The 21586-nt window shown below is 35.2% G+C and overlaps 1 protein-coding gene across 1 annotated transcript in view; it reads left to right on the forward strand.

Annotated features, from left to right (window-relative positions):
* LOC122162181 (sodium channel protein type 1 subunit alpha) overlaps positions 1-21586 on the forward strand; it is a 104284-nt gene that overhangs the window by 27680 nt on the left and 55018 nt on the right. The window contains exon 5 of the mRNA XM_042822303.1: positions 16083-16398. Coding sequence (XP_042678237.1) covers positions 16135-16398 — 264 coding nt within the window. The 5' untranslated portion in view covers positions 16083-16134. The remainder of the gene's footprint in view (positions 1-16082; positions 16399-21586) is intronic.

Below are 21586 nucleotides of genomic sequence, written 5' to 3' on the forward strand. Positions count from 1 at the left end.
GTGTGTGTGTGTGTGTGTGTGTGTGTGTGTGTGTGTGTGTGTGTGTGTGTAGTTACAATTGTGTTTGATACTCCTTTGGATATATATGTTTTCTTTCATTTAATTAATTTTCTCAAATCCAGTACAACTCACATGCTAGGTCTTTTGGGCTAAGTATGCTTAATAGGTTTCTTAATTTCTTCCAACAGTAAGCATATATCCTTCAATTTCTCTACCAAAGACAACTTATGTATATTAGAGGCAATGGGATTCCACAAGAGTAAGAGAACTGTCTTTGGACTGTGGACTTCCTGTTGACATTTAAAATAATGGCAAAATTGGCAAATGTATTATACATTGAATGATATATATGCACATTTTTAAACTAAGAAAATGTGTTTTTTGCTGTTAGTAAAACATTTGATAAGGAGTGCTATCAGATTCTTTTTAGCGTGATCTTTTAGAGCACTTCAGTGATCAAATTGCTTAAGGGGAAAAAAATTAGAAAGTTGAAATCACAGAATCACAGAATGGCCTTGGTTGGAAGGGACCTCAAGGATCACGAGTCTCCAACCCCCTTGCCACAGGCAGGGCCACCAACCTCCCTATTTAATACAAGACCAGGCTGCCCAGGGCCAAACGTTTTTTTCCCAAAGCTCAAAAGTTTTGGCACATATTTCCATTTTTTTTAGTTGTAAATTTATTCTCATTAGATTTCTATCAATGAAAACTTCCCAACACTTGATGGAACCAACTGAAACATTACTGTAGGTGAAGTAATTAGTTAAATGACTTATAAAACACAGTCTGTACTGTGGACAGGTTAGTCCAATTCCTGTAACATATGCTGATCTTTTTTATTCAGTATTAGTAATATTTAAAGAATGACAATGATGTCATAATGAAGACATGGGTGTTTAGTGTTTTAATATCTCCTAATTTTACTGATTGTTGTGTCACTATTTCTCTTCCATTTCTGTCACTGTGTTGCCACAGGGACCCTTTCAGTGTTCTTTATCTTTAGAGAAACTTATCATCAGAGAAAAAAAAAAAATTATTTTACTTTGTGCTTATTATCAACATTTTGGTAGCATCCTTGCCTGCAGTATTAAATATCACTTGAAATACCACATTTCTGACTCAGACATTATTTTACTATCAGTAAAAGTGCACATTTATCAGTTCTAGAAGCTTGCTCTCTCCTTCCTCTGTGTTTGGAAATTCTGATTACATTGCTCTTTCTATACAGTTGTTCTGTTTACACTGCTTTGTCTCAGCAGTGCGCTTCTGTCTTTCCATTGTTCTATTTTAAAGTGTCTGTATCCTTTTTTTTTTTTTGTTTCCCCCTTTTTTTTTTTTCACAAGTCTTCAAGTAAAAGAGGATATGACCTTTCTATTTTCAGTCTCAGAAACATCCAGTTCAGTTTGTGCTTTCATGTTTTCTACCATCTCCCACCATCTATCTTAGTAATTTATTTCAATACCTTGTAAGCATATGGATCAGTTTCCTTCATCTTCCTTCTACTTCCTAAACAGATTGCTTACAGCATTTGCTTTTTAAAAATTACTTCATGTTATAGTTCATCATACTGAAAAGCATCATAGTGAAAAACAGTAACAAGCAAATTCTGTCAAGGTCAGAAAGAAAAATATAGGAATAAATCTAGAAGATTGTGGGAGTCTATTAGTCTTTTTAATAGTGATATGGTCAAAATGACAAGGTCAAAAATTACAAGGCTAAAGCAGTAACTATACTACTTTTTAGCTGAAATAATGGATCTGAAGGAAGTTTTCAAATGCTTGGTTATTTAAGTGCATTTTAAGCCAAAGACCTGATTATTTTCGAGATGTATTTGCCTTCAATGCTTTCATTCTTTCATCCCTCTCTAGGCTCTATTTTCTACTTGCTCTTCAATACTGTTGCTTTCAGAGTGAGATCTTTCATTTCCTTTAATGTTTTAAAGCATCTGCTTTATTTCAAATTATTATCAGATTCACTTGCCATAGGAAACCATGACAGATATTTCTGAGGAAGGGTTCAAAACAGATCCCCTAAAAGATATCTTCATTAGGATTTCTTGGAGTACATAAGCCACAGTATCATTGCTTAATGGAAAAGAAAGTTACCCTAAATTTTTCCTTAATTTTTTTTCTTAAACATTACTAAGACTGCCTTCAGTTCAACTTACTTTCTCTTTAAATACACTAAAGGAGATTGACCATGTAGGATGACCTTTACCATGTTTTCAGGACTTCATATTATTTCAGAATAGAAATTCTTACACATCCACAACTCTTAAATAATTAATTATGCCTACACTTCAAGAAAAATGATCTGATTTTCTTAGACATTTTGGCTCTATCTATGCTAAGACAAACTGGCATGAGATACTCTGTCTACTTAGGCACTTGTTCTTAAAAATGTAGTAACCATATGTACCCTGTCTACAGGGAATGTCTTCTCATGTGAGCTAACATGGCAGTCATGTCCAGAAAATCCTTGGGAAACTACTAATTACAATGAGTGAAAAACGTGCAAGGGTCTGTTGTATTTAACAAGAGAGGTGCTTGTGGCCTAGGATTGAGAAGTATTTATTTCCATTGATTAATGCATTAGTTTCTAAGCTACAGAGGAAACAAAAGAAAAAAAAATACAATGTAAATGTGTATTCCTTCATTTGTATATATTTACTTAGGAAGAGGAAAAAAGATTTTATTGTGCAGAATATTTTGAGAGTATGACTTCAGAATAGGCTAAATACATTCACAAAGTGGGACAATGAATTGAGTTGAGATAAAACATTAATTTCTGAAGTAACTCTTGCAAAGGAGACAGCACAATATTGTCTTGAGTTTCCCTTAGGAACTGTTTGTACTTGGGAAAATAAAAATTAAAATATCTATCTTTTTTTTTGTGTGTGTGATAGTTATATAGGGTCACATCTTCATATAGCTTGTTTAAAACTAATAAAAGAAACAAAATTGGAGTCTAGAAGATTGTTAATCTGCTCGTACAAGAAGCACAAGACCGATTTAGAAATTATCTGGCTAAATCAGTTGCTTTAATGGTTTTAATTCACATCTAAACTTGTTTTATTTTTTTAAATAATTCTGAAAATTTACACAAGAAACAGTGTACACAAGTCATTAAAAATGCATTCCTACTTAATGGCAAACTATTTGGTTTTGTTTAATAAGTAATATATGTAGGGCCTGAGAAAACATACTAAATGTACTTAAAATTTGCTGGAAAACAGTATACTTCATGTTAATATTTCTTCATGCTGGAGAGCTTTGTAGAACTGTTTGTTGACACGCCTGATGAGGAATGCTTGACAGGATGTTTTGTTGTCTACTTTTTGTTGGGCAAATATGGGAGATCTGTGTTAGTTCCAGTCATGGGAACAGATTGATGTGTGCTGTGGAGACCCATCCTTGGAAATACTCAAAGCTGGATGGGCCATGTCTTTGAGCAACCTGCTTTGGGGTAGTTGGACAGGCCAGTTTCCAGAGGTCACCTCAGCCAATCTCTGAGTCTAATTCACAGCCAAATCGTAGGAGTGCAGAACTGTTCCATAGCCTAGTTCTATGTAATAAATGACAACTATACAACATAATATAAGAAGTGAGATTACAGTCTTGTATCAGTAGGAATGAGAACTTATCTGCTCTAAGGACTAAATATTGTTTTTGTATTTCATGAATTTTATGTGTTTTACAGCTTTACATATGTGTATATATATATATACATATATATATATGTACATATGTACATATATATATGTATATATGCAATGATGCTACCAGAAAAAAGAAATAGAAATCTTAAGTACCTTTTGAGTAGAATTATTTGAAAGTAATATTTTGCATGAATCCTCAATCCAAACTACAATGAAACATTGTATCCTTTGGTTTGCTAACAACAGCGTTTGCTTTGCTAATCACTACAAGTTGAAAATGAGTAACAGTTAAGAAATGCTTCATGTTTTGGATTTTTTTAATCTCTAATTGTTATTTCTAGTGAGTTCGTATAGCTTACGAGTGTTCTTGGGCTGTAGTCTGATAACAGTGATTCTCACATCCTGGTAAATTTGGCTCTGGATTATATCCTGCCTAGCTGCTACGCAGATTGTCTGTGAGTCTGTCACTCATGGATACTGACCTCAGACTTGCCCGCTTTCCCCTCAAGACAGGTTTCTATACATTTGTGAAGTCTAAGTTCAGGTTTACCATGAACCAACACTAAATAATATTTAATGGCTCTGCTGGGAGATACAAAAATGCATTCTGCTCAAGAGTGGGGAATGACAAATTAACAGACATGTTAGGAAAAAGAATTAAAAATTAAAAAGCAAATATAGCTGTTATAGTACCCTCCCACTATGTCTGCATGCCTAATTCCTAGTCAGTAGTTAGTACTGAGATTATTAAGAAAAAAGAAAAATAAAGTTGGGAAAACTAACAATCAATTCATTTTTAAAAAAATGTAGAGGAGTATTAAGCATTCAATTTTATTTACTTTTCTATAAAAACTATTTTTCTATTTCAAAACAGATCTGACTTCATTATATGTCTCCTAGCAATAAATGTCTTTTAATGCAGGTTTTATCTCCCTTTTTCTTTGTCTTTGCCCATAAGATTTCTATAAGTGTCTCATCGATGACATTTTTTTCAGGGTCACATGCTTAGTATCTCCTGTGACTAAAGTAAGATTGACTATGAGCTAAGGCTAAAGTTCCATAAGATAGGTCAAAGCTTTTGTATCTAAGTTTATATATGAATGCTTAGATGAAAAAAATACAGTGTTCAAAAACAATGTGATGAGAATTTCATGTTGACATCTGTGTGAATTCTTGGTTGCTTAGCACTTTGGAAAAGGATGAGTTATGCCTCTGGTTGTCTGCTTGTCTGACATGAAATGAGTCATTTGCTCTCTTTTCTGTGAGAGAGGATTGTGAAAATGGCTAAATAATGTCTGTAAACTTTGAAGAATTATTTTGAATTCTGCCCAGTAAGCACTTTCCCCTTCTCTTTAGCAGTTGGCAGGTTTGTGTCTCTCTGTAATGATTCCAGTTTGGGTGATTTTCTTAAAGTGGTAATCACCCTTAACTGCTTTCAGGGACTTTTTTTTTTTTTTTTTTTAAGTATATTCTTGAGACTTTATCTCAATTAAAATCCTGTATTGCACATTTGTAGGACATATTTTCATTTCTGAAAGTTTCACAAACTTTTTTTCTTAAAAACCTGCTTTCTTCCTCTGTTGAGTTCTTTCTGTAAACTGTTCTGCTTCAGTTGTGTCTACATTACCTGTTGCTTTGTATACTTTGAATATTTTTGTATGACTATGTTAGGTATTTAAGATACCAAGGTGTATGTAGCACTTCAATATGGGAAGAAAGGAAATAACTACCTCAAACAGCACACAGTTTGAATGTGCACAGACAGAAACAAGGGATTTAAGTTGTAGTAGTTATTCTGATAGCTGATCACGGAAACCACTGCAGAGTTATGGAAGATATCTTGCAAAATAATAGACTAAGAGAGCAATAATGAGCGATTTTTGCAAATATTTGTGATAGGTAAACTTCTTCAAAAGTACAGTGATGATGTAAACTTTAAAACTGACCAATGGAGTTAACGTATTATAAGGGAAAACAGTTCTCAAGTTTCTAAGAATTGATACAGCATTATGACATCTAGTCACCCTGGGTATGGGCACATCTTGTTTGATAAGGCCAAAGAATCTTGCATTCTGTTAAATTTGATGGAAAACACAGACTTATATTACCTTGTGGATGATAAGAAAAAATATATACTACATGTGTATTGAAAAAAAAAAAAAAAAGTGGAGTAAGATTTAGATGATTTTGCTCCAAAACTTAGACAAGGATTTTTGATACATGTAAGAATTGGATTTATTGTGAGCGCTGGTAGCATAGACACCACTAACCTTAGCCGTCCCCAGGTTTTGTTACTCATCTTTCATGTGCCAAGCTACTGTGTTAAGCACTGATAGACTGAGATGAATCATTACCTCTAGAAATTGAAAAAAACATATACTAGCAATGGCAGTGAAATGAAGTCTGAAGTAATTAAAACTTGAGTTAATTGGGGTTCATATACACTGCTTGTTAAATAGGGTGTTTCTGAAGGTTGCTTGGAGACCAAAATAGCTACAGCCCTATATTCTGCCTGCTTTCTGCAGTGTGACTACATCTTGGCAGGGAACAAAAGCAAAATTAACTCATTAGACACATCTTCCTAAAAAAACCCAAGTACTTGCTGCTGCAAACTCAATTTGCAGACAACCTGCTTTCCAGATCCAGATGGACTTCCTATAAGGGGCAGTACGGACAGGTTCATATTGTGTTAGGAGGAGTTTGTGACAGAATGTAATCTGCATTCTGCAATCTGTCAAATATAGTTGACATGCAGCATGGAAAAAATAAGTAGAAAAATTAAATGTTTTTAAAACCAGGCATCTTATGATTTAATAGTGTAATATAGCACACATTTTTACCTTTCTTCTTAGAGGACATAGTTACTTCAGTTTCTGAGACAGGCTGTGTAAGGACCTATTCACATTCTTATGCTTTAACTATCTTTTATATATCTGATCATTGTGTACTCACTGAAAAACGCCTAATGTTCTTCATTTTCAAAATCTCTAGTATTACCTTTAATAGTTACTAAATGCATAAGATATTCTGCAGAAGTGAATTCAGCAACCTTTATTTCCAATTCTTCTAATTCTACTGAATTCAGTATCAGGTTTATGTTATTACAAAGACATCTGAACTTGGAGATGTGTTTTGTCCTATTACTCTTTGGAACATGATGATGAGCAGTAGGATGGTAGCAGAGACCATGCTGTGAGGGCCCAGTTCAGCCTGTGCTTTGCACCAGTTTTTGGACACCACAGTTCCATGTAGGAATTTGTGATGTTCTGAGTATTGTATCATAGAGACTTAGCTGTGGGTTAAGACATGTTGGTAGACAGCATTGCCAAATATAATAGTCCTGTGACTTGTTTTGTTTGAAGAGTTCTAGCACAGTAAAAGTTGGAGTACAATAGACTGCCAATTGCTGTCTCCCTTCACATAATTATTAAGCAATCCTGGTAAAGCATGTAGTGTTTTACAACAGTGGCAGTTTTGATCTTGACCTTTTTGGGGGTTTGGAATTTTTCATTATTTTCATAAATAAATATATTTTCATAAATAAATATAAATACCATTTGGATGTGGTACTTGGGGACATGATTTAGGATGGGTTGTTAGAGTCAAGTAGTATGAAGGTCTTTTCGAATCTGAGCAATTCTATGATTCTGATTCATTTCTCTCTCCTTTTTCTTCAAGCTTCTACTGTCAATCTGTAGTCCACCTAAAAGCTCCCTCACTACCCAGCCCAACAAAAAGCCAGAAAACCTTGCCACAGCCCTAAGGAGGCCAAAAGTATACACACCTGGCATTCAGTTTTCAGCATGCCTGGTAAGGCTGAAGTAGGGAGGGATGAGGAGTCCACCTACATCTCGCTCCCTAGATCCTGTATACTTAAAGACAATTCAGGCTTCTCATGAATTTGACAGAAAGATGAAAATGTTTGAGGAGGTGAAGGTGGAATAAGACAAATTTGATCAAGTGAGAATAGACAGAATGGGAGAGAAAATCTGAATGTATTTTTCATATATACACTTATGACTTTCTCCAAACTAAATCCCTATCTCTATCCACAAGCTTCCCCACTTTGAGAATCAGTATTTCACAATAACTGTTTCCATAGACAGTATGTGTCATTTTACCATCCCGCAACTTGAAGCATGAGAATTAATTTGCACTGATCTGATGAAAGAGGACCTCTGTCGTAACAATATTATTTTTAAAAAGTACAAAATGTTTATAATAAACAATTATGAATGATGAATATATGTATTTACATGATTTAAATTAGTGCTTTTATTAATGTAAATGTATATCAATCATTTTAAGGTATTAGTCCTACAGCACTGAAATGTCAAAATAATTTCTTTTTCTGAATGTATCTTTTTAGCATATACAAATGTTGGCTGGCAAAATTTCAGTACATAAAACTAAAGGGAAGTATTTCTCCAGTTTCAGTGCCTGCAACTCAAGGTAAATCAAAGAGTTTGAGCCGAAGCTGCTTTTTTAGCTAATATGAATCAGAGTTCTTCAAGATACAGATCAAATAAATTAATCAAACAGTAAAACTTACCTGCATGAAGTCGATAGCATGTTTTCAGAACATCTTATCACTTCATCTGTTATATCTCTCTCTCTCTCTTACACACACACACATACAGACACAAAAAATCACAGAGAAACCCAATAATTTTAAGAGTGATAAATGTGGAAAACTGGATAAACAGTGGTAACAAACTGGCTCTTCCTCAAAATTGCTAGGCTCAGAATATTCTTTTTTATCTGTATTTTTTACTGGCTTTCTCTTCAAAAAGCAAAAAAGCAAATTAAGATGTTTGATGTGATTTTCATTTTTTAATATAAGCATATAGTGGTATATGAGGTCTTCTCTTCATTCCAGCTTCAATCAATGTAACGATAATTTCTAAGCTTCTTAGATTTTACATGACTCCCTTGACTTTATATCCTTCAGTGCCTTAGGACAGTGACCCATGTGTTGCATTCATCACTTCTCTGTCTATGTTGTTCATATACCAAAGATTTTCTTTTCATAACTGGATATTCTTGTCTTTTATGTCATGCACGTTATTGTGCCTGATCTCAAACATGTTGACATATTATTTGTAAGAATAATTTTTTAAAAATATATTAATTTGACTTCTCACTGATTTATGCAAATGCAACCAGATGATATATATGATGCCTGCAGAAACATTAATTTCTGACTCTGGTACAAGATGGTGCCATGCCTTCAGCTGCATTGATCAGGCAGCAGGAGTGATGTGCTGAGGAATACCTCTCAGTTTCGTTTCTCAGCTGAATAAATTATAAATCAGGGCCTGACTTCTGGCCCAAGTATTTGCTCATCTAGGCAGACTGGACCTAGCTTTCATGCTATTAGTGGAATCAAGAGCTGTGGGAGAACAATGACTAATCCAATCAACTATCTTCAACCTATTTTAGATATTGCATTACCATAAGGCATTATAATTCACTGAGTTAAAAATCACTGTTCAGAAAAAGTATTCCGGATCATTGAAACCTTTATTTCAACATTTAAAGTGGCAATTTAGAACAGCAAGAAGCATTTCAAATTACAAATATAAGAATACTGTCAGTCTTTAAAAAGACAAATGTTTGTTTTGAATGATGAAAATAGCTGACTAATATTTTAATCACCAATTCAAGAACTTTAAAAATGGGTAAACTGTGTTGTTTCCCTCTCAGAAAAGCTGTGATTGAGAGATGTAATCCATCAGTTTCAATTCAACAGCAAGATGAAAACTTTAGAAATTATTATTTTTTATTACTTCATTAGTTTAATTGACATTATCTGACTGCACATTTTATATACTGAACTGTATTTACAGATCTTAAATCTGTTTCCATGTTCTATTTCTGTGCAATTTTTTTCTGTTTCCTCAGCACACCTTAATAGCATTGTATTAATTAATTTTGCATTGCTCTGGGCTGCTGAAGATTTGAAGCCTCTATACTGCTACACTATATATTTATATTTACTTATTTTCAGAAGCACATTTCTCTTCTTTTTTTTTTCTTCACCCAACCATAGGATTAAAAAATACCAGAAAAACCCTAGATCCCAACATAAGTAGATTTCAAAATCTCTAATGTTACCACTGCTCGCTCCTGACTGGATTATTTATATCTTTACATTCTTACGTTTTTTCAAAAATCTAATAAAATCTTGACTATTTATTGCAGGAATAGAATAGAATAGAATAGAATAGAACAGAACAGAACAGATCACTGGAAATTCACCAGTACCTTAAAAGAAAAAAAAAAAAAAGGTGAAATCTTTGCTTTTAAATGAAAGAATGTGTAGTTAACAGTCTTTCTTCAGTGCTTTCAAACCAATGCTTCTGCGGAAATATTAATTCCCAGGTTTTGCCTTTCTTTGTAAGACAGAAGCTTTTAATAAACAAGGCATTGTTCAAAGGGTGTGGCAGAGGCAGTATATGCTGTGTCAGCTGCTTGTAGTTAACCATTTAATTGCAAAAGTAATTGCATTGCTTCTAGCAACTTTTGAGATTTTCTTTCTTTTATGAAACTGAAAGTGTCATGACTGTAGGTCAGGACTTTTTTAGGTCTCAAAAAAGCTGAACACTGGAGGAAATATGAGAGAAAAAAAAATAGTGAAATAAATCGTTAGAAATTATTGGAAAATATTTATACACAAATTCCAGTTCAGATAGGCTTTATTAAACCCACCTTTGCTCTGTAACTCTCTAGAGAGCCTGCTTTAGCAGGGGGCTTGGACTTGATCTCTGTAGGTCCCTTCCAACTCCTTCAATCCTGTGATTTGGTGAAATGGCCACAGCCTGTAATTCCTAGATAGTTCGCTGTCTGTATGCCTCTTATAATTGCCAGTGTTATGTTTTAATTTATGCTTCCTGGAGCCTCATGACAATGCAAAATGCCCTCACTTGGATGAAGAGCCAGTTTCTATGGGAGGTGACAGTCTCAAGGTGGACACTAGTGCTAACCAAGGTTATAGATCTGAATTGAGGCTTCTTGCAAACATCTAGACATCTGGGAATTAATGTAGGCCCTTCTTTCTGCTCAACATAATCTGTGTGGGGTATCACAAGGGCAGATAGGGCAGGAACAAAAATCCATACAGGAAGTCAACATATCTTTTCATGTCATCTATATTTAACCCATTTTTAGTAGTTCTTTTTGTGGGCACACCACATGGCTTTCCCCACAGCTGGCTTCCTGGTTGTTTCAGAGGGAAACAGGGCAGGCACATCTAACCTCTAGACTTGGATTTACAATCGCATCAGTAGAAGAACTGAGATGCAATCACAGGATTATGATTGGCACATTTGTGAAGGCCAAGAACACTCATTCTGGTATGTAGAATGATAACTAACAAGTAGATGATGGAATTAATGGATGGATTTTAGTGAGCTGATTGGGATGACCAGGTAGTCTCTTGATGCTGAAGCCAGGAGTAATGAAATTAAGGGTTCTCCTTGACCATTCCTAGAAAAGCTTGGTGCAAGAAAGGGAGCTTACATGGCTGAGACCAAATCCCAACTAATCATCTAATATTTACTAAGAAATTCAGAGAGATAGTAGTGAAGGATTGTCTTCATTTTTCTACTATTGTTTTTATCTCTTTTACTACTTTCAAAGTGAAACATAATGGTAGTAATGCCTTCTGCAAAGTCTCTAGCTTGCTTGCTTTGAATGCTGTGTTTCTGAATCATGTGCCTCTGCTGCTGCTTTTCTCAGTGGTGAGCTGCACACCAGGGTGAGAGGTGCTATGCTTTGGGATGAATCTGTTGAGACAAAATTGAGTGTGGGAATAAGCACTGGTGCTGGGATTTTAGGATGGCTGCTGAACCATAGGTGCCATTTTTTGGAAATTAAGCAGACAGCCATTCTCTGGGAGATGTACCAGAGAAACTTATCCAGGCAATGTGTTACCTGTGTGGAATACATCACAAAAGAAAGTGTAGGTACAGAAGCCAGCTCTAAACATGCTTGCATGCTTGTGTACTAGCAGCAATAATTCATAGATGTTAGTGCAAATTAACGTATCTAATATTCAACAAACTGCATTACTGAACTCATTTATGAGTTCAGAATCGTAAAACTTTGGAACGACACGAAGATGGAACCATAGATGTGTTGTACATGTGGCGAAAATTGTGAGAAAGTTTTGAAAATGTAAATACCTTTGTCATTATGTCTTTAAGGCTGTTGGTCAGACTTGCCTTCCACTGACCGAATGAAAAGCAAGTACAAGAATGCTGTCTGTGGGGTCAGGAAACACACAGAAGTCATAATTTAGTCTCTTTTTAAGTATGCAGATGCAAATTTGATGTCATTCTAGAGGACAGAGCTATCAGAGTACCACCACTTTTTATTTCTTGTTTCCAAAGTATGGTAATAAGCCAAAATTTTAGAATGTAAATCTTGCCTTAAATTCAATTTTTTTCGTAAATGTAAAAGAAATATATATAACTTACATTGCATAGCCAATATTGCCTTACTTATTCTTTAACAGACATTTTTAACAAAGAAATAGAAAACTATTATATTTTCTAAGGCAAACAGAGAAAGATATTTCAGGCACAGCTTGATAAAATTCAGATTAAATTGGTAACGTTGATTCCCAGTATGTGGAATCCATGCATTAATCAAATGAAAAAGCACAGGAAAATTGTTACTCTGTACTGCAGTTATTTGTTACACAAGGTACACTGCAGGAGTACAGTGTGCATGCAATTCATTCATCTTGGTGGTAGTCCAGTAGTTCTAGCCTATTAAATGTATTTACTCAGATGGCGTAGTAATCTACATGCCTTGTGATTTGTTCCATTAAAATATTTTTTGTCTTTCTATGGAATGCATAACTAATGTTTTTCAGCTTTTTAACCCAGAAATGACTCAATTGCAGTTAATGGAATTAAGCTAGCAAAGCAGAAAGCAGAAGAAAGCTCTTTATTTTTAATCTGAAGTAGCGCACAATGGCTAAATTTTGGTTTAGAGATACATTAGTTAAATTTAAAAATCTAATGAGAAATCCAATGGCAGTCTAAATAATACCTAAATGTAAAATTAATGCTGATGGACAAATGCTGTGTTCGTATCATGCAGCCATCTGCATTTGTTTAACTGAGGGAAAAAAAGGATAGGACAAACAGCATAATTATGGTGAGTGAAGCTTTGGTTTTTTACACAAAAAGTCTGCAGGTATGTCTGCTTGATTGCAGTGGACAACAGTTCATATACAGATAGTTTGAAGTGATACTGAATTTTCCTCCTGAGTTGGAGAAATTAGCTGGGAGTTCAAACTAGAACTAAACCTTTCTTTCCTAATTTTTTTATTTTTTATTTTTTTGCAGTTATTAATACACCTCTAGCAGTATTCAGCTTCTCAAGTGAATTTGTCTTATGCAACAGAGAAATAGCTCTAGGAACAGGGAATTAGAAGCTGTAACTGCCTTTCCTAATTAAGGCTTCCCATTAGGCTGCCTAGTTTATGTTTTCTTATGGGCATTCTTTCTGTTCCAGTAACTATTGGTTTAATTCCTGCGTAGTGACGGCAGAGCAATGTAAAGAGAAATTTGATGGTCTGTTGCCTGTGGTACTATAAGAGTTTTGCTGGTTGATGGAAAATGTGTCATTGAATTATGAAAGCTGATGGGGGAGTTTAGCACAGATACTTGTGTAATGAGATGTAAACTAAGCAATTATACATAAGTGTGGATATCGCAGACATTTACTGTATTTCCTCTCTCCGGGTCCTGTTTTTTAGCTGTTGGGCAGACTAGACTGGGACACTAAAATGTCTTGCTAAATCACGTAGTTAACTATGGGTATTTGTGACTCTGTGGCAAATTACATAGTGATCCTGTCACCTTGTGTGCCAGTATCCTTCCTGGGCATCACCTTAGGTGATGGAAGTGGCTAACTGTAATGCATAGGCTTTTGCTTGATCTAGAATATACTGTATTTTCAGTATTTCCAATAATTCACATATTTACCCTTTCTTTAAAAATAATATGCATGAAGTAAGTATAGTTGGCCAAGTTCAAGTAGTCTAAACAAGCAAATCCGTGTACCCAGATATGCTTTAGCCATGCAGAGAGGAAATATCAAGAATGCAATATTAAATGGTATAGAAAAATCTATTATCAGTCTGGTAATGTGCATGTTTCCCTCATAAATCTGATCATTAGAAATAAATTTAATTTTGTATGTGAGCTACGGGAAGTCATGAAAAGTTGTTTAGTCTTAATACTGTAATCTGATTTCTGTCCCTTTGCGTTGCTTCAGATAGACTACTTAGCTTCAGAGCTACCTGTGGAAGTATGATGGATTTAAACAGGCCAGATGCAGACTTGGCTTTTGTGAAGAAAGGAAAAGGTGTTTCTCCTCAGCTAAGGCCACGCATACAAAGTTGCAGCAGTTGGCAGTACCTCCCCTCCACACTTTGTTGAAGTTTTCTCAATCTTATTCTGCATTCTGATGGCATGAATGAATCATAATGATTAATTGCTGAACCATGTCAGTAAACAAAAACAAACAAACAAAAAAGAAAATTCCATAGAAATCTGGGCTGTGTGGGTTTACATGTAGATTGATTTATCTTTATTTGTAGTAGCTGCACTCTTCAGGCTGTGCCTTGAATCAGCCAGGTGACATTCCCTGTGTTTATCACTGATACTCTCACTAATACCCAGGAATTATTTTTTAAATGAAAATGAAGATTACAGTATTACCTCATTGCACTTCCAAGTATTAATACTCCTCTTTTAGTTATGAAGACATGGAGAACATGAAAGCTAAGATAGATGTTTATCAAGTTAGGAAATAATCTTGTTAAAACAGCCTCTTTTTCAGAAAGTTAAATACTACCTAATTGATTTTCTCAAACATCAGTGTGCAGCTGTTTTGGAACAACTTTTAGATGAGGCACCACCTCCCTGTCTGTTTGCTTCATGTCCCTTCATATTGCTTAGAAAATGTGTGTAGGTGAAATTTGAAGACTCTGGGAATTTGTAAAAGCTCTATGAATATTTGAGCTTGAGTTATTCTGTTAGCGTGCATAGATGTATGACTACACAAGGAATACAGTAGATCAGATCCATCAGGGAAGTGTTAATACAATTGCAGGCATGTTGCCCAGATGGTCAATGTGTGAATAGCTGCTCCACTGTAGTTCTGGATGCCTCGGACTTAATATGCATGGGCAGATCAACTATGTGTTTAGTAATACAGATACAGCTGAATAACTTCAGACTTCTCCTGCATGTGGTTTACAAATGATCTGTACACACAGAGTATTTTGAGTGTGTGTAGGAATTATTTGACTTGAAACAGTGCATACAGTACTAAGTAAATACGAATATATTTTGCTTGCGACATTTCAGAACAAACACAATGACACTATTCTGAAAATTTCTGAGTAACTTATTTTCCAAAATTTTGCCTCTTAGTACCAATTGTAGGGGCCAATACTTCATAGGTTGTTTGGTGTTTTTTGTTTTCCTTTTTTTTCTTTTAAAGGAAATCAGCATCTTTTAAATTTTATAGTGAGAAATCTTCATCTCAGTTATTTAGAATCTGTTCCTCTGATTATGGGTAGTGGTTCTATATACCCGGAAGAAGTATATATGTTTTTTTTCTCAGAAAACCGGGTTATAAATCATATACCAAAGCACTTTGATCCCTCTGCTCTGATTTATCTACTCTATTCTTCTACTCAATACATGTGTGATTAAAATGTTTGTGCTTACCTTGGCATTAATGATGTACATGATTATCATTAATACGCATAAAACAAAGCTTCTGTTTTATTTCCTTTTAATCTGTTGATATGTTCCCCTCACAGCTATGACTTGTATTTTTACTTCTCTGTCATTCCATAACTCTTATTTATTTTGAAGTGTACTGCTTTGTACTGAGCATTCAGTTTCCTGAAAGTCTGAGTAATCATTTTGCAAAAACCACAGCAATGAGTGACGAGTGCAATTACACAGAATCACAGAATCATAAGGGTTGAAACGGATATGTCTGGATATCATCTGGTCCATGAGTGTACAACCTTTTAGCCTGCTTGAGATGAATTGGGTGAAAAGGAATTGTCTTGGGCCACATACAAAAAATATAGTCTACGTATTTTAGTATCAAAACCTTTTGTTATATTTTTTCTTTTCATGGTGACTATGTTTAAAAATAACGTTTTGTAGCTGAGAATTTGCTCTATCAAATAGTGTTATTGTGCTCTTTGTATCTGTTGTAGTTTCCATGGAAATAAGTAGAAGGTATTCGTAGGTTGCTCCAAAAGTAATATTTTAACATTCCAACATAAAATAAACAAAAGCATTTCAAAATAAATGTTGTAACTTTCTGATTCAATGATTGTAACATGTTTGTTTATTTTTTTTTTCTGCTTCCCTTTAGTATTTTCCTATGCAGAAGAATAAATGGTAATTAAAATGTGCAGGATGAAAAGATGGAGCAGCCAGTGCTTGTACCACCAGGACCAGACAGCTTCCAGTACTTCACTAGAGAGTCTCTTGCAGCTATTGAACAACGTATTGCTGCAGAAAAAGCTAAGAATTCTAAACAAGATCGTAAAGACGATGATGAAAATGGGCCAAAGCCAAACAGTGATTTGGAGGCAGGAAAAACACTTCCATTCATATATGGTGACATTCCTCCAGGAATGGTGTCTGAGCCCTTGGAAGATATGGACCCATATTATATCAACAAAAAAGTGAGTCTAATATCAGTCTTGTTCATATCAAAATGTTTGGAGAGCTTTATCATACTTGTTTCACTCTCTTACTGTGAGTAAAATAGTTTCTTCATCTGTTAACTGACACCAGTGTGGGAAAACACCATTCTAATAATGTGGAAACAGCTAATCATTGTTAAAATAATTAGCATACAAGAACAGAAAATGGTTGATGCCATTGATAGATATTCATTCTACCTCCCAGAAAGTAAATACATATTTGACATCTAGTTATAAAAATTAAATTTAGCTAATGCATAATAAGTGGTCATGGCACCACGCCTGCTGAAGCTGAAGAAGTATTAGGTCAGTGCTCTCAGAAATATGGTTTGAATAGGTGGTTTTCTGTGGAGCCAGGAGTTGGGCTCGTTCATCCTTGTGGGTCCTCTCCAACTTGGGATATTCTATGATTCTATGTTTTCAAAACACATTCACCCTCATGTGCTGTTGGCAGATCAGTCTTCCTGCTTTCTGTAATGAGAAATTTTACAACTGTGTAATTTTTAATATTAAATCAATCAAATTGGCAGCAAATGTGACATGATGACTGACTGTATAATTTGGTTATGTAGTGGATGTAGCAGGGTATAAATAAATAGAGTGAAAATCTAGACTCCTATACACAGCTCTCTTAAACAGTAGCGAAGTGCTCATCATCTGCAGTGGTACAGAATAGAAGCCATCATCCTTAGTGGATATTAACTTTTCATCATTTTCTTTTAATATGCATCAACATATGCACATATTTGTATCTTCTGATATAATTGAACGTGTATCAAATGAACAATTATATCAAAATTATATCAAAGCTGAAACACAGTACATAATCTTTGATTGTAAACAAATGTAAGGATTCTAGATGTAGTGATAAAGAACCTACACAAACATATATATTTTATAGATTGAATACTTTGCAAACTTTAAAGAGTGAAGATTTACTGAAACTGAATACTCCCATGTGTCATTCTGTGTCTAAGATTCTTTACATTTAAAATTAACAGCATGAACCAACATTTTGGTCCCAGGAATCAGGTGATTTCAAATTCTAGGGAAAATTATGGAATCAGAGAAACATAAGGATAAGCAGAAAGTATCACAAGAAGAATCTAAAACTGATATTAAGGTTTCTGGTGGAAGTGGCCTTCAAAGGCTCTGGAATCCTTCCAAGCTAATTCTGTTGCACTGCCTATATACAGCAGAAAAGGCTTACAGTCTAGCAAGATGGCTAGCTTGGCTGATGCTTTAATTCTTAGATACTGGGATTATGAAACTCTATAAATATCAAGACAGGAATTATTTTGATTTGCACAATATGCTGTGCTCTGAGTGTCTTTTAGCTTGCTAAATTTTTATGTGATTTATCAGTCTGATTTTGACAAGAGAGAAAGTACTATGTGAGAGCACAATATTTTTATCTTTATTATTTGATGCCTCTGAAAGAGCCTTTATCTGCCATTCATAGTATATAAAAACTTCTCTTTAAATCTCAGTTCTACTTTTACAAAGATGAAAGATCTGTTTCGACAAAAGCAGATTTTGTGGAGTTCCATGCTGATTACATCTGACTGATTATGATACAAAATCATACAAAATTGTATTTCTACCTGCCCAGAACTCATCCTGGATGTTTATAGACAAATCAATCAGTCTTCTGTGTCTGAACAGTAAGAACTGTGAAGATGTGCTAGGAATGACCTACAGGTACTTTTCTTGAGCCCTTAGAAATTGACAAGCCATTTAGCCCATTCATTGGTGGAGCTGAAAACCTACTGCATCAGGCAAGTCTGCTAGCTGAAGGTATTAAATCAAGTTTCTAGATCTGGCCTATGTGAAAGAAAGAATCTTTTTATTTGCACGCTAAATAACTTCTACAGGCAAGTCACATTTGCAGTACTGCCTGCTGGCATTTTCTTCTCTGTGCTCAAGTCCATGGATCTGCTCTATGCAAGTGATTCAATCTTCTGCGAAATATGAATAGAAACAGCTTTTTCAGTCAAATACAAGACAAAGTTTTCTCACCCATTACAATTCTCTCCATTCTTCCTTCCTTCAGTGGGAGGAAAATAGGTTTTCTTGACATAAATTCCAGCATTAAAATATCTAAATCCTAGATTTTCTTATCTGCTTTTATGTGAATTCTGAAAAGATTTTTATCTTGCTTCTTTTTTGAGTGTATTGATAGAAGTTCATGATCCTGTCCTGCAAGCCTCAGAAGCAGAGATAGAGAAAAGCCTGAAGCAGAAGAGAACAACTCCAGGAAGAGCCAAAGCACTCTTAATGCTTAGTATGTTCACCTCTGTACCATTTCATGTTGCAGATTTTTCTTTACTCCTCTCTGAATTCTGTCCTATAAAGTCAAGGAGTCAAGCAGCATACACTATCCCAAAGTAACAACCTGACAATTGCTGCATGATAGTTAGTGATTATATATTGCTGCCTGGGGAAGCATTTATCTGAAATTACATGGGTCTAAAGAAGCAATACAGAATGAAGGAAAATTACTATTTGTTAGAAAGAGTTAGGACAAGTATATGGATTAGTAAATGCCACTATTGTGGATCATCTCTGTTAAGATGTGCATAAACGATACCTGATTCAGCCATAGAACATCTGAAAGTTTGACTTCCAAACGTTCAAATAGGCTACAACAATGGTTATCTACAGTGTTTGTCAAATGATTCTAATAATCGTATTCACTGTGTTTCTTCAGAAAATCTAATAGGCTGTAGAAATACCCTCTTTATCCCAAATTTGAGTCATAAGGAAAATCATGCATCAGTTGCTTCATATCTGTGTATTGCATCACACTCATTGGTCTGGTGGTGGGTTTTTTTGTTTGTTTTTTTCTTTCTTTGGAGGGGGAATATGGAGTCTTCTTTGCTGGGTAATATGAATCAGCAGGGCTGAGCTCTTCCCTAAAGGTCTAACTACTAAGTAATTAACAGAAGTCTGCCACCTATTTTGCCATACTCAGGCAGTTTTATTTTCAGAAGGATACTTTTCACTGTACTGCATATGAGATCAAATTGAAATTATGTTTTGGTATCTTTGTTTCTATGCAAAACTTATCACCAAAGAGGATGTATCAATAAATACATTAAATAAATATTAACTTAAAGATGAACGGAATAGGCAAAAATAGCACCTAATAGCAGTATAGATTTCCACTGTACTTCAGATAGCCTTAATGCCAGCAACTGGACCATGGGAACAAAATTCATCTATTACAATTTAATACCCCTCCTTAAATTCTTATGGTTTTATTATAATGAAGTGCCATTGTACATGGTGTTCAGTAATGCTGGTCTTTGGAACTGTCAAGTTTAGCATTCTAAAACTTTGTTCACTTTTTGTCTTCTACTCCTGTTTAAGTGCAAATCTGTGTGTTCCAAATACAATGGCAACTGCCTGTTCATGGTGAAGCTGCCATCACAAAGGATCAGGGAGGTTCATATCACTATCTATTGAGAAAGGATCAGCTGGAACCCTTTCAGATCCTCATGTGCAGGCATGCTTCAAAATCTCATCCACTTGGTTTCTTACCTTAAAGTCTGGCTATTTTATCTTGAAGCTAGGCTGCTTCATTTAAAAGGAGCGAAAGAATAGCTGGAATTAAATGGGCCCTACTTCATTTTTCTCCTGCTATAGTGTAGATTTAGCATTGCTGCTGATTGCCTCTGCCCACCCTGCCTCTTGCTGATTGATGCCTGTCAGAAGAGCTCTGTCCTTTTGTCCTTGGTTACACCAGTTGCCTAATCCTATCAAACCATACCTCCTGGATTCCCGGACTTGATTTGTCTTGCAGAAGGAAACAAAAAAGCCTGTAAAATCATTTTACTTAACATAAGAAAAAGTGAATGCACTGGTGATCTTAAATATCTTTTATAGTTTCAAATGAAAGAATTTTGAAAATAAAAGTTCCAGTAACACAGAAAAACTAAGATCTAGCTAGAAAAAAAAAAAAAAAAATACTTTCAACAGACAACCACAAAACAAGAAAATGCCAATTTCAGAAATGCCACAAGTCTCTTGTGCTGGCCCTCTCTAGGGCTTTCCCTGAGAAACTATTTGGGTGCTAAGACTAAGAAGCTGGCACTACAGAAGGTGCTGTGGGTTTTGAGATAGTGTTTATCTAACCATGGGAAGTGGTAATGCAGTGCAGTAGTGCTCAGCCTTCAAGAAGCTGTTTCAAAGCCAAGTGAGAGTTTTGGCTTTGAAGCAGTTTCTTCCTCCTGGTAGCCCTGGTAAGACTGCAGTTTCTCAGTTTGGGTCAAATATGGCAAAAATTACAGAGCTGGAAGCCAGTTTACAGGCACAAAGCTGCAAATTAGACACTTCTCTTTAGGTATTTCATTGAATTTAGATTTACACTGGAATACTTTGAGTCTGAGCCTTTATAAAATGATAAAGCCCTTTATGAAACAAAAACCCTGGAAAGTATACATAATCTTCCACATATGAATATTAATCTTATAATTTATTTAGAATTTATTTCTCAGAGTATATCTACTTTGTTCTGTCAGATTTGGGTAGAATGTTTCATATTCATCCACACTCCCTGCACACTGCCTTGCATCTGGAATGAGACTGGGTGCAAATGCAGGAAGCTTACGCAGGAGTTGGACATTAGCTGTAATCCCTGTTTCTGCATTTTTAGGAAAATTCTTGACAAGATACAATTTTAATTCATTTTAAAGGCTAGAAGTCAGTGGACCAATGCAGTCATTTTCAAGGTTCCCATCACAGAAATGTTTTGGATGAAAAATTAAAACTGAAATAGAAATTGTAAGTTTTGCTGGTTCTGCTTATGCAGGGCAGCAGAAAGTGGAACAACTAAAATAGCAGCAGCTTTCAAGTGAAACTGGAGTGGTGCCAGCATGCTGTTATTTTCCATAAGGCACGTTAGAAAAGAAATGTATGTTTAATATGCTTGTGTTCAAAGATTTTTAAAAAGATGTAGGTTGGCTAAATGTAGGTGGTGTAGTTTTAGATGCAAAGCTGGTAGGAAGTGTGATTTTTATTATATTTTCTCAACTACCTCATAGCTGCAGAAGCTGTTATTGTGAGCTGTGAGGCCTGGGGGCTGGGGCCAGATCTGAGAGGGAAAATTCACCATGCCCCTTGATAAATGGTACCAAAACCCATAATTCATCTGTTTGGCTACTCA

Source organism: Centrocercus urophasianus, unplaced genomic scaffold, assembly GCF_019232065.1.
Source record: "Centrocercus urophasianus isolate 14NV4802_14NV808 unplaced genomic scaffold, USGS_Curo_1.0 seq_20, whole genome shotgun sequence".
NCBI classification, from domain to species: Eukaryota; Metazoa; Chordata; class Aves; order Galliformes; family Phasianidae; genus Centrocercus; species Centrocercus urophasianus.